The sequence below is a fragment of the Lissotriton vulgaris genome, unplaced genomic scaffold, assembly GCF_964263255.1.
Source record: "Lissotriton vulgaris unplaced genomic scaffold, aLisVul1.2 SCAFFOLD_2194, whole genome shotgun sequence".
NCBI classification, from domain to species: domain Eukaryota; kingdom Metazoa; phylum Chordata; class Amphibia; order Caudata; family Salamandridae; genus Lissotriton; species Lissotriton vulgaris.
Window position 1 is genome coordinate 346,384 of NW_028254996.1, and position 15,848 is coordinate 362,231.

Genomic DNA, 15,848 nt, shown 5'->3' on the forward strand with positions numbered 1-15,848 from the left:
TGTTCCCAGATGAAGCTGTGATGGGCAAGGATGCGCCCGCAATAAGGTAAGTTTTATTTAAATTTAATTTTAAGCTTTTAATGATCATTTAATACGTCGTGCGAGAGGCTGGCGGGAGGTGGGCAGCCATCTTCCGTTCCGCCCCCGAATCTGCGGAGATTTGCCTCGTTTCTCTGCCTTCTTTATGCAAGGCAGAAGGGGCAAATCTCTGCACATTCCGTGGTCAGAACGGAGATGTCCTCCCACCCCTAATGGTTTTAGATGTGGTTCTGGCTGATCGAGGTGGTGCATGTCGCATCATCGGTAGTAGTTGCTGCGTCTACATTCCTGACCACTCACCTTCAGTGTTTGATGCAATCTCTAAACAGCATAAGATTACTGCTGAAATTCACTCAGAGACTGGCACCTCGACTTTTGCCAGCTGGATTTGGGCGCTCTTTGCCACTTGGGGCTGGAAATTATTGACCATCCTATGTGCAATACTCATGAAATTATTTACAAGCTATGTATGTATACAATGTGGTCCAATGCTTTGCTCCGTTTGGATTACTGCTTGTACTCCTGCCAATCGAAATGTTGCAGAAATTAAAGTCCAACATATGCTAAATAAAGAGGTCAGTGAAATGATGAATATGGATGTACAAGATGTGAACCTAGATTACCCCAAATGAACGAATGTCTTCAGCAAATGCTGAAAGAGTCGTGTGTTGTAATTTGGGAGTGATTGGGGTTAGCATTTAGCTGAAGCCATCTTATATTTGGCAGCCATCTTGTCTTCCATGTGCTCACCATGTGCTCTGTCCTAACTTGCTGTCGTTTACTTTTGTACTCTGCTTATAGACAGACTATATTTAGGCTCTGGTACTCTGCACATGCGCAGAGGAGACTGTGACTGTCCATATACCTGTTCTAGTTTGTAAATGTCAGGTTATTCTTACCGGAATTAGCAAACTGCTAGCTCCTCCCTTTTGTTGACTGTGCATTTCTGAATGACCTTTTATGTATGTAACCCTTCTCTTCTGTACTTGTACCGCCTTCTTTTGAGCCCCTGTGTGGGTATAAAAGGACCATGTTCCTTCTGCTCAGTGTGCTACTTCATACACTACCAAAGGGGGTTGTGTGAATGTAGTTTCACCTCATGAGATTTATTAAATACTTTGTTTTCTATTCCAGTTTCTGTGCCAACTTCTATTCTATGGTCTGAGGACTTGTGCAGAGAAGGGTGAACCCCTAGCACTGGTAGGCCTGGCTGAGGCTCACACCGACAATAACGCAATAAGTGCGCAGGGCAGAGACCCATGGACTGGCAGTGGGTGACGCTCACAGCAGACCTCATGACCACAGCATGGACACGAGGCGCAGGGGGGAGGGGCGCAGACCAGCTGGGGGAGGGGGGCGGAGGGAGGTCAGTAATCATGAGGCAGACACAGAGGTGCTTTTGAAGCGGTTTATTGTTTGCGGTGAAGCCCCAGTGGGACTGATAACACATGATGGGGACCCTTTGGGTGAAGGCTCGAGAGGTCATAGGTCGAGAGGTCAGAGGGTATGTGGACTGAGACTGAGGACAGAGTAATGTGTGGAGTGTGTGAGACAGCCCTGGTGTGTGAGACTGCAGAGGTGTCTGAAGCTCCTGGAGTGAGAGTTACTGAGGCTCCATTGAAGTGTGTGAGGCTGTAACTGAGTGAGACTCTGTAGATGTGTGTGAGGCCGAAGGTGTGAGTGTCAGTGAGGGAGACTCCACTGATGTGTGGGAGGTATGAATAGTGCAGTGAGTGAGACTCCTCTGAAGTGAGTGTGGTCTGAAGAGTGCAGTGAGGGAGACTCCACTGGTGTGTGTGAGGCCGACCATGTGAGTGTCAGTGAGGGAGACTCCACTGATGTGTGTGAGGTCTGAAGAGTGCAGTGAGTGAGACTCCACTGGTGTGAGTGAGGTCTGAAGGGTGCAGTGAGTAAGACTCCACTGATGTGTGTGAGCTCTGAAGGGTTCAGTGAGTGAGACTCCACTGGTGTGTGTGAGGTCTGAAGGGTTCAGTGAGTGAGACTTCACTGACGTGAGTGAGGTCTGAAGAGTGCAGTGAGTGAGACTCCATACATGTGTGTGAGCTCTGAAGGGTTCAGTGAGTGAGACTCCACTGGTGTGTGTGAGGTCTGAAGAGTGCAGTGAGTGAGACTCCACTGGTGTGTGTGAGCTCTGAAGGGTTCAGTGAGTGAGACTCCACTGGTGTGTGTGAGGACTGAAGAGTGCAGTGAGTGAGACTCCACTGGTGTGTGTGAGGTCTGAAGAGTGCAGTGAGTGAGACTCCACTGGTGTGTGTGAGGTCTGAAGAGTGCAGTGAGTAGACTCCACACGTGTGTGAGCTCTGAAGGGTTCAGTGAGTGAGACTCCACTGATGTGTGTGAGCTCTGAAGGGTTCAGTGAGTGAGACTCCACTGGTGTGTGTGAGGTCTGAAGAGTGCAGTGAGTGAGACTCCACTGGTGTGTGTGAGGTCTGAAGAGTGCAGTGAGTAGACTCCACACGTGTGTGAGCTCTGAAGGGTTCAGTGAGTGAGACTCCACTGATGTGTGTGAGCTCTGAAGGGTTCAGTGAGTGAGACTCCACTGGTGTGTGTGAGGTCTGAAGAGTGCAGTGAGTGAGACTCCACTGGTGTGTGTGAGGTCTGAAGAGTGCAGTGAGTGAGACTCCACTGGTGTGAGTGAGGTCTGAAGAGTGCAGTGAGTGAGACTCCACTGGTGTGTGTGAGGTCTGAAGAGTGCAGTGAGTGAGACTCCACTGGTGTGTGTGAGGTCTGAAGAGTGCAGTGAGTGAGACTCCACACATGTGTGTGAGGTCTGAAGGGTGCAGTGAGTGAGACTCCACTGGTGTGAGTGAGCTCTGAAGAGTGCAGTGAGTGAGACTCCACTGGTGTGTGTGAGGTCTGAAGAGTGCAGTGAGTGAGACTCCACTGGTGTATGTGAGCTCTGAAGAGTGCAGTGAGTGAGACTCCACTGCAGTCAGGAGTGGGCGTGTGTGAGATCTGGAGGTGGGAGATTGCCTGTGATTGCATTCTTCATATTATCATCATTAGAAGGATGTCCATCAGGTCTCATTGCAGCGCTGCAGCGGCCTCGAGGCGCTAGCTCCTTCAGTAGTTTTTCACCACGTCATTGATCCAGTCGACGTAGTTGCAGACTCTGACGTAGACCCCGGGGGAGTTCTCCTGAGCGCAGCCCCTCCCCCAGGAGACGACCCCCATCAGCGCCCCCTCACAGACCAGGGGTCCCCCCGAGTCACCCTGCAGGGGAGAGATAAGAGAGGGGGGTCAGGAGGGCGTGAAGTGTGGGGGGATAGGGCTAGGGAGCGAGGGAGGGACGGGGGCATCAGAGCTGGGGGGCATCAGAGCTGGAGGGCATCAGAGCTGGGGGCATCAAAGCTGGAGGGCATCAGAGCTGGGGGCATCAGAGCTGGGGGCATCAAAGCTGGAGGGCATCAGAGCTGGGGGCATCAGAGCTGGGGGCATCAGAGCTGGGGCATCAGAGCTGGGGGGCATCAGAGCTGGGGGCATCAGAGCTCGGGGGAATCAGAGCTAGGGGCATCAAAGCTGGAGGGCATCAGAGCTGGGGGCATCAGAGCTGGGGGCATCAGAGCTGGGGGCATCAGAGCTGGGGTCATCAGAGCTGGGGGGCATCAGAGCTGGGGGGCATCAGAGCTGGGGGCATCAGAGCTCGGGGGAATCAGAGCTGGGGGCATCAGGGCTCAGGGGGCATCAGAGCTGGGGGGCATCAGAGCTGGGGGCATCAGAGCTGGGGGTCATCAGAGCTAGGGGCATCAGGGCTCAGGGGGCATCAGAGCTGGGGGCATCAGAGCTGGGGGCATCAGAGCTGGAGGGCATCAGAGCTGGGGGCATCAGAGCTGGGGGGCATCAGAGCTGGGGGCATCAGAGCTCGGGGGGATCAGAGCTGGGGGCATCAGAGCTCGGGGTCATCAGAGCTAGGGGCATCAGGGCTCAGGGGGCATCAGAGCTGGGGGCATCAGAGATGGGGGGCATCAGAGCTGAGGGCATCAGAGCTGGGGGCATCAGAGCTGGGGGCATCAGAGCTGGGGGCATCAGAGCTGGGGGGCATCAGGGCTGGGGGTCATCAGAGCTCGGCGGCATCAGAGCTGAGGGCATCAGAGCTAGGGGCATCAGAGCTGGGGGCATCAGACCTGGGGGCATCAGAGCTGAGGGCATCAGAGCTCGGGGTCATCTGAGCTGAGGGCATCAGAGCTGGGGGCGTCTGAGCTGAGGGCATCAGAGCTGGGGGCATCAGGGCTCAGGGGGCATCAGAGCTGGAGGCATCAGAGCTGGGGGCATCAGAGCTGGGGGGCATCAGGGCTGGGGGGCATCAGAGCTGGGGGCATCAGTGGTGGGGGCATCAGAGCTGGGGGCATCAGAGCTGGGGGGCATCAGAGCTGGGGGCATCAGAGCTGGGGGCATCAGGGCTGGGGGGCATCAGAGCTGGGGTCATCAGACCTGGGGGCATCAGAGCTGGGGGGCATCAAAGCTAGGGGCATCAGAGCTGGGGGCATCAGAGCTGGGGGCATCTGAGCTGAGGGCATCAGAGCTGGGGGCATCAGAGCTGGGGGCATCAGAGCTGGGGGCATCAGGGCTGGGGGGCATCAGAGCTGGGGGCATCAGAGCTGGGAGGCATCAGAGCTGGGGGGCATCAGAGCTGGGGGCATCAGTGGTGGGGGCATCAGAGCTTGGGGCATCAGAGCTGGGGGCATCAGAGCTGGGGGCATCAGGGCTGGGGGGCATCAGAGCTGGGGTCATCAGACCTGGGGGCATCAGAGCTGGGGGGCATCAAAGCTAGGGGCATCAGAGCTGGGGGCATCAGAGATGGGGGCATCATAGCTTTGGGCATCAGAGCTGGGGGGCATCAGAGCTGAGGGCATCAGAGCAGGGGGCATCAGAGCTGGGGCATCAGAGCTGGGGGCATCAGAGATGGGGGGCATCAGAGCTGAGGGCATCAGAGCTGGGGGGCATCAGAGCTGGGGGCATCAGAGCTGGGGTCATCAGAGCTGGGGGGCATCTGAGCTGAGGGCATCTGAGCTGGGGGCATCAGAGCTGGGGTCATCAGGGCTGGGGGCATCAGGGCTGGGGTGCATCAGAGCTGGGGTCATCAGACCTGGGGGCATCAGAGCTGGGGGCATCAGAGCTGGGGGCATCAGAGCTGGGGGCATCTGAGCTGGGGTCATCAGAGCTGGGGGGCATCAGAGCTGGGGGCATCTGAGCTGAGGGCATCTGAGCTGGGGGCATCTGAGCTGGGGGCATCAGAGCTGGGGGCATCAGAGCTGGGGGGCATCGGAGCTGGGGGGCATCAGAGCTGGAGGGCATCAGAGCTGGGGGCATCAGAGCTGGGGGCATCAGAGCTGGGGGGCATCAGAGCTGGGGGGCATCAGAGCTGGGAGGCATCAGAGCTGGGGGCATCAGAGCTGGGGGCATCAGAGCTCGGGGGCATCAGAGCTGGGGGCATCAGAGCTGGGGGGCATCGGAGCTGGGGGGCATCAGAGCTGGAGGGCATCAGAGCTGGGGGCATCAGAGCTGGGGGCATCAGAGCTGGGGGGCATCAGAGCTGGGGGGCATCAGAGCTGGAGGGCATCAGAGCTGGGGGCATCAGAGCTGGGGGCATCAGAGCTGGGGGCATCAGAGCTGGGGGGCATCAGAGCTGGGGGCATCAGAGCTGGGGGGCATCAGAGCTGGGGGCATCAGAGCTGGGGGGCATCAGAGCTGGGGGGCATCAGAGCCATCAGAGCTGAGGGCATCAGAGCTGGGGGCATCAGAGCTGGGGGCATCAGAGCTCGGGGGCATCAGAGCTGAGGGCATCAGAGCTGGGGGCATCAGAGCTGGGGGCATCAGAGCTCGGGGGCATCAGAGCTGGGGGCATCAGAGCTCGGGGTCATCAGAGCTAGGGGCATCAGGGCTCAGGGGGCATCATAGCTGGGGGCATCAGAGCTGGGGGCATCAGAGCTGGTGGCATCTGAGCTGGGGGCATCAGAGCTAGGGGCATCAGAGCTGGGGGCATCAGACCTGGGGGCATCAGAGCTGAGGGCATCAGAGCTCGGGGTCATCTGAGCTGAGGGCATCAGAGCTGGGGGCATCAGAGCTGGGGGCATCTGAGCTGAGGGCATCAAAGCTGGGGGCATCTGAGCTGAGGGCATCAGAGCTGGGGGCATCAGAGCTGGGGGCATCTGAGCTGAGGGCATCAGAGCTGGGGGCATCAGAGCTGGGGGCATCTGAGCTGAGGGCATCAGAGCTGGGGGCATCTGAGCTGAGGGCATCAGAGCTGGGGGCATCTGAGCTGAGGGCATCAGAGCTGGGGGCATCTGAGCTGAGGGCATCAGAGCTCGGGGTCATCTGAGCTGAGGGCATCAGAGCTGGGGGCATCTGAGCTGAGGGCATCAGAGCTGGGGGCATCTGAGCTGAGGGCATCAGAGCTGGGGGCATCTGAGCTGAGGGCATCAGAGCTCGGGGTCATCTGAGCTGAGGGCATCAGAGCTGGGGGCATCTGAGCTGAGGGCATCAGAGCTGGGGGCATCTGAGCTGAGGGCATCAGAGCTGGGGGCATCAGAGCTGGGGGCATCAGGGCTCAGGGGGCATCAGAGCTGGGGGCATCAGAGCTGGGGGCATCAGAGCTCGGGGTCATCTGAGCTGAGGGCATCAGAGCTCGGGGTCATCTGAGCTGAGGGCATCAGAGCTGGGGGCATCAGAGCTGGGGGCATCAGAGCTGGGGGCATCAGAGCTGGGGGCATCAGAGCTGGAGGGCATCAGAGCAGGGGGCATCTGAGCTGAGGGCATCAGAGCTGGGGGCATCAGAGCTGGAGGCATCAGAGCTGGGGGCATCAGGGCTCAGGGGGCATCAGAGCTGGAGGCATCAGAGCTGGGGGCATCAGTGGTGGGGGCATCAGAGCTGGGGGCATCAGAGCTGGGGGCATCAGAGCTGGGGGCATCAGGGCTGGGGGGCATCAGAGCTGGGGTCATCAGACCTGGGGGCATCAGAGCTGGGGGGCATCAAAGCTAGGGGCATCAGAGCTGGGGGCATCAGAGATGGGGGCATCATAGCTTTGGGCATCAGAGCTGGGGGGCATCAGAGCTGAGGGCATCAGAGCAGGGGGCATCAGAGCTGGGGCATCAGAGCTGGGGGCATCAGAGATGGGGGGCATCAGAGCTGAGGGCATCAGAGCTGGGGGGCATCAGAGCTGGGGGCATCAGAGCTGGGGTCATCAGAGCTGGGGGGCATCAGAGCTGGGGGCATCTGAGCTGAGGGCATCTGAGCTGGGGGCATCAGAGCTGGGGTCATCAGGGCTGGGGGCATCAGGGCTGGGGGGCATCAGAGCTGGGGTCATCAGAGCTGGAGGCATCAGAGCTGGGGGCATCAGAGCTGGGGGCATCAGAGCGGGGGGGCATCAGAGCTGGGGGCATCAGAGCTGGGGGCATCAGAGCTGGGGGCATCAGAGCTGGGGGCATCAGAGCTGGGGGGCATCAGAGCTGGGGGCATCTGAGCTGGGGTCATCAGAGCTGGGGGGCATCAGAGCTGGGGGCATCTGAGCTGAGGGCATCTGAGCTGGGGGCATCTGAGCTGGGGTCATCAGAGCTGGGGGGCATCAGAGCTGGGGGCATCTGAGCTGAGGGCATCTGAGCTGGGGGCATCTGAGCTGGGGTCATCAGAGCTGGGGGGCATCAGAGCTGGGGGCATCTGAGCTGAGGGCATCTGAGCTGGGGGCATCTGAGCTGGGGTCATCAGAGCTGGGGGGCATCAGAGCTGGGGGCATCTGAGCTGAGGGCATCTGAGCTGGGGGTCATCAGAGCTGGGGGGCATCAGATCTGGGGTCATCAGAGCTGGGGGGCATCAGATCTGAGGGCATCAGAGCTGGGGACATCAGAGCTCGGGGGCATCAGAGCTGGGGGCATCAGAGCTGGAGGGCATCAGAGCTGGGGGCATCTGAGCTGAGGGCATCAGAGCTGGGGGCATCAGAGCTGGGGGCATCAGAGCTGGGGGCATCTGAGCTGAGGGCATCAGAGCTGGGGGCATCAGAGCTGGGGGCATCAGAGCTAGGGGCATCAGGGCTCAGGGGGCATCAGAGCTGGGGGCATCAGAGCTAGGGGCATCAGGGCTCAGGGGGCATCAGAGCTGGGGGCATCAGTGGTGGGGGCATCAGGGCTGGGGGCATCAGAGCTGGGGGTATCAGAGCTGGGGGCATCAGAGCTGGAGGCATCAGAGCTGGGGGCATCAGAGCTGGGGGGCACCAGAGCTGGGGGCATCAGATCTGGGGGGAATCAGAGCTGGGGGCATCAGATCTGGGGGGAATCAGAGCTGGGGGCATCAGATCTGGGGTCATCAGAGCTGGGGGTCATCATAGCTGGGGCATCATAGCTTTGGGCATCAGAGCTGGGGGGCATCAGAGCTGGGGGGCATCAGAGCTGGGGGGCATCAGAGCTGGGGGAATCAGAGCTGGGGGTCATCATAGCTGGGGGCATCATAGCTTTGGGCATCAGAGCTGGGGGGCATCAGAGCTGGGGGCATCAGAGCTGGGGGCATCAGAGCTGGAGGCATCAGAGCTGGGGGCATCAGAGCTCGGGGGCATCAAAGCTGGGGGCATCAGAGCTGGGGGGCATCAGAGCTGGGAGGCATCTGAGCTGGGGGCATCATAGCTGGGGGCATTAGAGCTGGGGGCATCAGAGCTGGGGGCATCAGAGTGGGGGCATCAGAGCTGGAGGCATCAGAGCTGGGGGCATCAGAGCTGGAGGCATCAGAGCTGGGGGCATCAGAGCTGGGGGGCATCAGAGCTGGGGGGCATCAGAGCTGGGGGAATCAGAGCTGGGGGTCATCATAGCTGGGGGCATCATAGCTTTGGGCATCAGAGCCCCCAGCTATGATGCCCCCCAGCTCTGATGCCCTCAGCTCAGATGCCCCCAGCTCTGATGCCCTCCAGCTCTGATGCCCCCCAGCTCTGATGCCCCCGAGCTCTGATGTCCCCAGCTCTGATGCCACATCAGAGCTGGGGATATCTGAGCTGGGGGCATCAGAGCTGGGGGCATCAGAGCTGGGGGTATCAGAGCTGGGGGAGCTGGGGGCATCAGAGCTGGAGGCATCAGAGCTGGGGGGCATCAGAGCTGGGGGCATCAGGGCTGGGGGGCATCAGAGCTGGGGGCATCTGAGCTGAGGGCATCTGAGCTGGGGTCATCAGATCTGGGGGGAATCAGAGCTGGAGGCATCAGAGCTGGGGGCATCAGAGCTAGGGGCATCATAGCTTTGGGCATCAGAGCTGGGGGCATCAGAGCTGGGGGGCATCAGAGCTGGGGGGCATCAGAGCTGGGGGGCATCAGAGCTGGGGGCATCAGAGATGGGGGGCATCAGAGCTGGGGGCATCAGAGCTGGGGGTATCAGAGCTGGGGGCATCAGAGCTGGAGGCATCAGAGCTGGAGGCATCAGAGCTGGGGGCATCAGAGCTGGGGGCATCAGAGCTGGAGGCATCAGAGCTGGGGGCATCAGAGCTGGAGGCATCAGAGCTGGGGGCATCAGAGCTGGAGGCATCAGAGCTGGGGGCATCAGAGCTGGGGGGCATCAGAGCTGGGGGCATCAGATCTGGGGGGAATCAGAGCTGGGGGCATCAGATCTGGGGGGAATCAGAGCTGGGGGCATCAGATCTGGGGTCATCAGAGCTGGGGGTCATCATAGCTGGGGGCATCATAGCTTTGGGCATCAGAGCTGGGGGGCATCAGAGCTGGGGGGCATCAGAGCTGGGGGGCATCAGAGCTGGGGGAATCAGAGCTGGGGGTCATCATAGCTGGGGGCATCATAGCTTTGGGCATCAGAGCTGGGGGGCATCAGAGCTGGGGGCATCAGAGCTGGGGGCATCAGAGCTGGAGGCATCAGAGCTGGGGGCATCAGAGCTCGGGGGCATCAAAGCTGGGGGCATCAGAGCTGGGGGGCATCAGAGCTGGGAGGCATCTGAGCTGGGGGCATCATAGCTGGGGGCATTAGAGCTGGGGGCATCAGAGCTGGGGGCATCAGAGTGGGGGCATCAGAGCTGGAGGCATCAGAGCTGGGGGCATCAGAGCTGGAGGCATCAGAGCTGGGGGCATCAGAGCTGGGGGGCATCAGAGCTGGGGGGCATCAGAGCTGGGGGAATCAGAGCTGGGGGTCATCATAGCTGGGGGCATCATAGCTTTGGGCATCAGAGCTGGGGGGCATCAGAGCTGGGGCATCAGAGCTGGGGGCATCAGAGCTGGAGGCATCAGAGCTGGGGGCATCAGAGCTCGGGGGCATCAGAGCTGGGAGGCATCAGAGCTGGGGGGCATCAGAGCTGAGGGCATCAGAGCTGGGGGGCATCATAGCTGGGGGGCATCAGAGCTGGGAGGCATCGGAGCTGGGGAGCATCAGAGCTGGGGGCATCAGAGCTGGGGGCATCAGAGCTGAGGGCATCAGAGCTGGGGGCATCAGAGCTGGGGGGCATCAGAGCTCGGGGGCATCAGAGCTGGGGGGCATCGGAGCTGGGGGGCATCAGAGCTGGGAGGCATCGGAGCTGGGGAGCATCAGAGCTCTGGGCATCAGAGCTGGGGGGCATCAGGGCTGGGGGAAGGGATCTTTAAATAAGGGGTGCTCTGGGAGTGTCGGACAGAGAAGGACTCTGCTGTTTGGGGGGGGGGGGGCAGAGAGGGGCCCAAGGGTGGGAGGGGCTGTCAAGATATATCCTTCCGTGAGAAGTCTCCCACTGAGGTATCTACCGTCAGAGAACTTACGTCAAAATGCCATAATATATCAAGGTTTTTCAGAAGAAATATCAGCTGAGGACCCACCTTGATGACATTTCCCAGTGGAGACCAGAAGAAGACCCACCAGAGGGACCACCAGCTGGGGACGCACCTTGATGACGTTTCCTAGTGGATACCAGAAGAAGACCCACCAGAGGGACCACCAGCTGGGGACGCACCATGATGACGTTTCCCAGTGGATACCAGAACAAGACCCACCAGAGGGACCACCAGCTGGGGACGCACCATGATGACGTTTCCCAGTGGATACCAGAAGAAGACCCACCAGAGGGACCACCAGCTGGGGACGCACCATGATGACGTTTCCCAGTGGATACCAGAAGAAGACCCACCAGAGGGACCACCAGCTGGGGACGCACCATGATAACGTTTCCCAGTGGATACCAGAAGACCCACCAGAGGGACCACCAGCTGGGGACGCACCATGATGACGTTTCCCAGTGGATACCAGAAGAAGACCCGCCAGAGGGACCACCAGCTGGGGACGCACCATGATGACGTTTCCCAGTGGAGACCAGAAGAAGACCCACCAGAGGGACCACCAGCTGGGGACGCACCATGATGACGTTTCCCAGTGGATACCAGAAGAAGACCCACCAGAGGGACCACCAGCTGGGGACGCACCATGATGACGTTTCCCAGTGGATACCAGAAGAAGACCCACCACCAGAGGGACCACCAGCTGCGAACCCACCTTGATGATGTCTCCCAGTGGATACCAGAAGAAGACCCACCAGAGGGACCACCAGCTGGGGACGCACCATGATGACGTTTCCCAGTGGATACCAGAAGAAGACCCACCAGAGGGACCACCAGCTGGGGATGCACCATGATGACGTTTCCCAGTGGATACCAGAAGAAGACCCACCAGAGGGACCGCCAGCTGGGGACGCACCATGATGACGTTTCCCAGTGGATACCAGAAGAAGAGCTACCAGAGGGACCACCAGCTGGGGACGCACCATGATGACGTTTCCCAGTCATGAGAAGACATACCATGACATCACCAATAATCAAAATGCCTGCCAGGGGAGGGGTTCGAGTTTGCTGTACTGGCACCAATGGATGCCGCTAGCAATGGGAGTGCACAGCCCTCGCTCCACCGCACGGGGAGCCATGAGGGTCAGCGGACTGGAATCGATTACTGCTCTAAAACTAGCACCGTCATCTATTTACATTGATGCTTAAGACCCGCCCAGGACAGTGGCTTGCTGTCGTTCACTAGGTGAAGGTGAGGCTCTGCCTGACGTCATCAGGCCATGTATGTCTACTCAGTGTGCACATGCGTGCTATAGTAGCCGTGTGCTCACGGGTGTCACACGTGACCCAGGGATGCTGGCCCTGCTCGCTCAGGCCGGGCCACCGGTGCCAGATTCAGTGTCAAGCGACCCTTTGGTTTGAGACGCTCTCTATGAGCCTCGATGACACAACTCAGCATCGTGAGTCTTATAAACATGGCTGTCATTGTGGCCGGTTTAGAGCTGGGATGAGGCCTCGGGTTAGAATGAGAGCTGGGGTTAATATTTGGGATAGAGTGATGGTCAGGATAACCTTTAGGATTAGAATTAGGGACAGGGTTAGGGTTAATATAATGGTTAGGTGTAGAGGTAGGACCAACGTAGCCAAATGAATGAGAGACAACTGCCTCCAACTCAACTCCCAAAAAACTAAAGTTCTGTTCTTTGGGAAAAACACCTTTACTTAAGACCACAGCTGGTGCCGTATAGAACTGGAACCTACACCCACAGGGAACGACCAAGCACGCAACCCCGACAAGCACGCAACCTCGGCATCATCATCGTCAGCAAACTGACCATGAAAGAATAAATCAATGCAGTCACCGCTTCCTGCTTCCACGCCTTTTGCATACTCTGCAGAATCTTCAGATGGATCCCAACCAACACCAGAAAGGCCGTCACTCTGGTCCTCCTCACCAGGGGCGGGCGGAGCTTGCAGAGTTGCACTATGCGGTATTCCGCAGGGTTGCATAAAAACTCAGTGGAATTTTGTGGAGTTCCGCTCTGCCCTAATTCACACCCACCTGCTTACGTACGCTCATCTACAGCAGGGACATAGACCTGTGTTTCCACGGGTCATCCCCACAAGCCCTATAGTGCTTTAACCCCTTCGCTGCGGCGGCTATTCCGCCGCAGCGCTAAGGGGGCGGGTGGGGGCCGCGCGGCGCTCACACGCTGGTGACGGAACCACTCCGTCACCAGCCGCGGTCGCGCTGTGCTCATGACGGAGCGGTTCCATCACGTCCCGTCCGCTTAATGGAACGCTCAGCGAAGGCCCGGAATCCGCGCCACGCAGGCATGCCGAGCAGGCCGTGATGGAACCACTTCGTCATCAGCACAGCGTGACCGCGGCTGATGACGGAGCGGTTCCGTCACCAGCAGGGGAGGGGTTAAAGACCCAGAATGTCAAAGATGGCCCCAGCAGAATCTCGGTTCTTCAATATTCCGATCATATTAATTTGACAACATTGCAATATAGTGCCATATATTCATGGCACGTCCTCCCCGCCTCCTTTGTTCCCTCCGAGGTGCCATCACCAGGCCCATCCCACCCCATTCTGCTCTGTTGGAAGCTCCTGCATCTCCTGACCCCATGGTAGCCAAGTCCAACAACACAGGTGCATAATCTCTCGGCACTATAAAAGAGGGGAACAACGTTTACCACGCAACACACACAACGCAGTAATTTACAATGCGGTTGTTACAACAACTGCGTTGTTACTACGTGTGTCATTACACTGCAAGTCGTTGCAACGACTTGCTCTAGGAGGCGCGCAACACCAGGGAATGTGTTTGATTTTAAATCCAACACCTTCCCTGCTGATGCATACACTTAAGTAGGAATAGTAATTAATACTATTCCGAAGCCCAGCGTGCCCCCTAGAGCACGTCGTTGAACCGTCTTGCGATGTAATGACAGCCGCTGACCGCGTGACCCGCAGGGGAGCATGGGCGGGGCAGCGCCTTAGTCCCACCCGGCGAGCTCCAGCCGACACCAATGGGGCGCCCCTCCCCGCGTCCACCATTCACCGGCCAGGGGAGGGCTTGGGCAGCGCTCCGCCGAGCAAACACCGCTGACCTGTTTTGTAAACGCGCCCTTCTGACTACCTGTTGGACTTGGCCCGCAGGGCAGGTTCACCCCTAGACTTTTTGCCTTATTTGTGACCCTGTGCTAGTGATTTGTGGGTCTCTGCGCACTTTTCCCTGAGTCCCAGAGTGAAAGTGCGTGCGTGTAGTATGGCTGGCCTGCCCTCCCATAGGAATGCATGGGGAATGTGTGTGTCCCTAGTAGTTCCTGATGCGTGGGGAGTGCAGGCTCGAGTTTGGTATGCCTGAACTCGTGAGAGTGAATGCTGCAAGATGGTGTCTGCGGCATGTGTGTGTCTAGTTGGGAAGTGCTACTTCTGGACATTGAGATATGTGTGCAGTGAGGGTGCTGGAGCGTGATTGGCTGGAGCTGGCTGGCATGCCAGGCTCCAGGAAGTCTGGATGGGTCTGCCCGGTGGTGAGTGGGAGATTAGCATGAGTGATGTGTGGGAGGAGTGTACCTGTGTCCTGGATGGGCTGGGTTTTCCCCACACAATGCTGGCTCCGCCCCCCTGTGGTGTGTCTAATGACCCTAGCCTCCCCAGTGAAAGGAATGGGTGGTTGGGCCATCAAGAGTGCTCCAGAACCAGCTGCGACTGGTTTTCCCCCCACCCTGCACATTGTAACAAAGGATTTGTTGGTATAAGAAGGGGCTGTGTCCCCACTGAAAATGTTCTTCTTTTGGAATCCTGCCAGAGGGGGCTTGTGCCGCTGCTGGGGCCAGAAGGACCGCCACTTGGGGAGTCTCCCTGCCTGGAGACCCAGTGTGCTGGCTCTGGCCCAGCCTTGCCCCCCTGCCTGCCTCCAGCCCTGCTGGAGCCCTGTCCTGTCCTCCAGTGCTGGGGAGCACTGAGGACTCCTGCCTGCAGCCTGAGAGCGCTGCTCTCTGCCCTTCAGCGCTAGGAGCGCTGAGATCGCCTGCCTAGCGCTTGGAAACGCTGGATTTTACCCCCAGCGCCCGGGAGCGCTTTTTGCTGCTGTTTAGCGCTTACGAGCGCTTATTTTTGCCTGCAGCGCTTGGGAGCGCTGTGGTCTGTAGAGGCCGGTGCCCACCCGGCCTCCGATCGCCCCGTGTGGTGGTTGGACGGCGCGGGTGCCACCCCGCTCATTGCCGTATTATTTTGCCCAAGTGCCGATTTGTTGGATTCACGAGGGAGCCCACTCCTCGGATCCTGGGAAGCCGCCTGCCTGCCTAAAACGGGCCGCCGCGCTGCCCGCGACGACCCGGAAGCACTGGGCCGGCTGGCCAATCAGAGTGCAGCCCCGGAAAGGCCGACCGGAAGTCCCGCCTCCCCCGCCGAGCCGCGAGAGAGCCTGCCGAGGCTCCCCGAGAGGAGAGGAGAGCCCCGGGACCAGCGGGAGAGACCCGCCGCCGCTGGAAAGCCCAGCGCCAGACCGGTAGGTGCCTGCAGAGGAGGGGGGGAGCGTCGGGACACATTGCCGGTGTCCGCCCCGCCCCCTCTCTGTAGCGCGACCTCGCGCCTATGTGTTGTTGGAGCCTGAGGGCTCCGGGGGCATTTCTTTACTTCACGAGCCCTGAGAGGCTCTGAGCGCCCCACGCTCACTTCGAGTCCCCAGAGGGGGGACTCCCCAAGAGAAGCGCCCGTGTGTTTCGAGCCTGAGGGCTCAGGGAGCAGCTCCACGTTTTGGAGCCACGAGGTGCCCCGGGGGCACCAGTTGATTTAGAGCCCCGCGAGGCTCTTGGCCAGCATTCTTGCTTTGGGTCCCCAGAGCGAGGGACCCCCCAGCCCAGCGAGGCTGTACCTTTTTGTTGCTGGAGTCCTGAGAGGCTCAGCAGCCCCCCCCCTTACTGGTGAGAGAGCCTAAGAGAGGCTCACCAGTGCCACAGTGGTGGTTCCTTGAGCCCAGAGAGGCTCCAACTTTGTGCTAACTTTCCCTGCTCCAGTTGTCCAGCACTTAGTGGACAACTGCCACGTTTAGGCCCTGACA

The 15,848-nt window shown here is 59.4% G+C and overlaps 1 protein-coding gene across 1 annotated transcript in view; it reads right to left on the minus strand.

Annotated features, from left to right (window-relative positions):
• Positions 1–1,433: 1,433 nt before the first annotated feature.
• Positions 1,434–15,848, minus strand: part of LOC147659358 (trypsin-like) — a 78,329-nt gene continuing 63,914 nt past the window's right edge. The window contains exons 5-7 of the mRNA XM_086951805.1: positions 2,859–3,273; positions 2,432–2,771; positions 1,434–2,304 (exon numbers count right to left, since the gene is read on the minus strand). Coding sequence (XP_086807931.1) covers positions 3,124–3,273 — 150 coding nt within the window. The 3' untranslated portion in view covers positions 1,434–2,304; positions 2,432–2,771; positions 2,859–3,123. The remainder of the gene's footprint in view (positions 2,305–2,431; positions 2,772–2,858; positions 3,274–15,848) is intronic.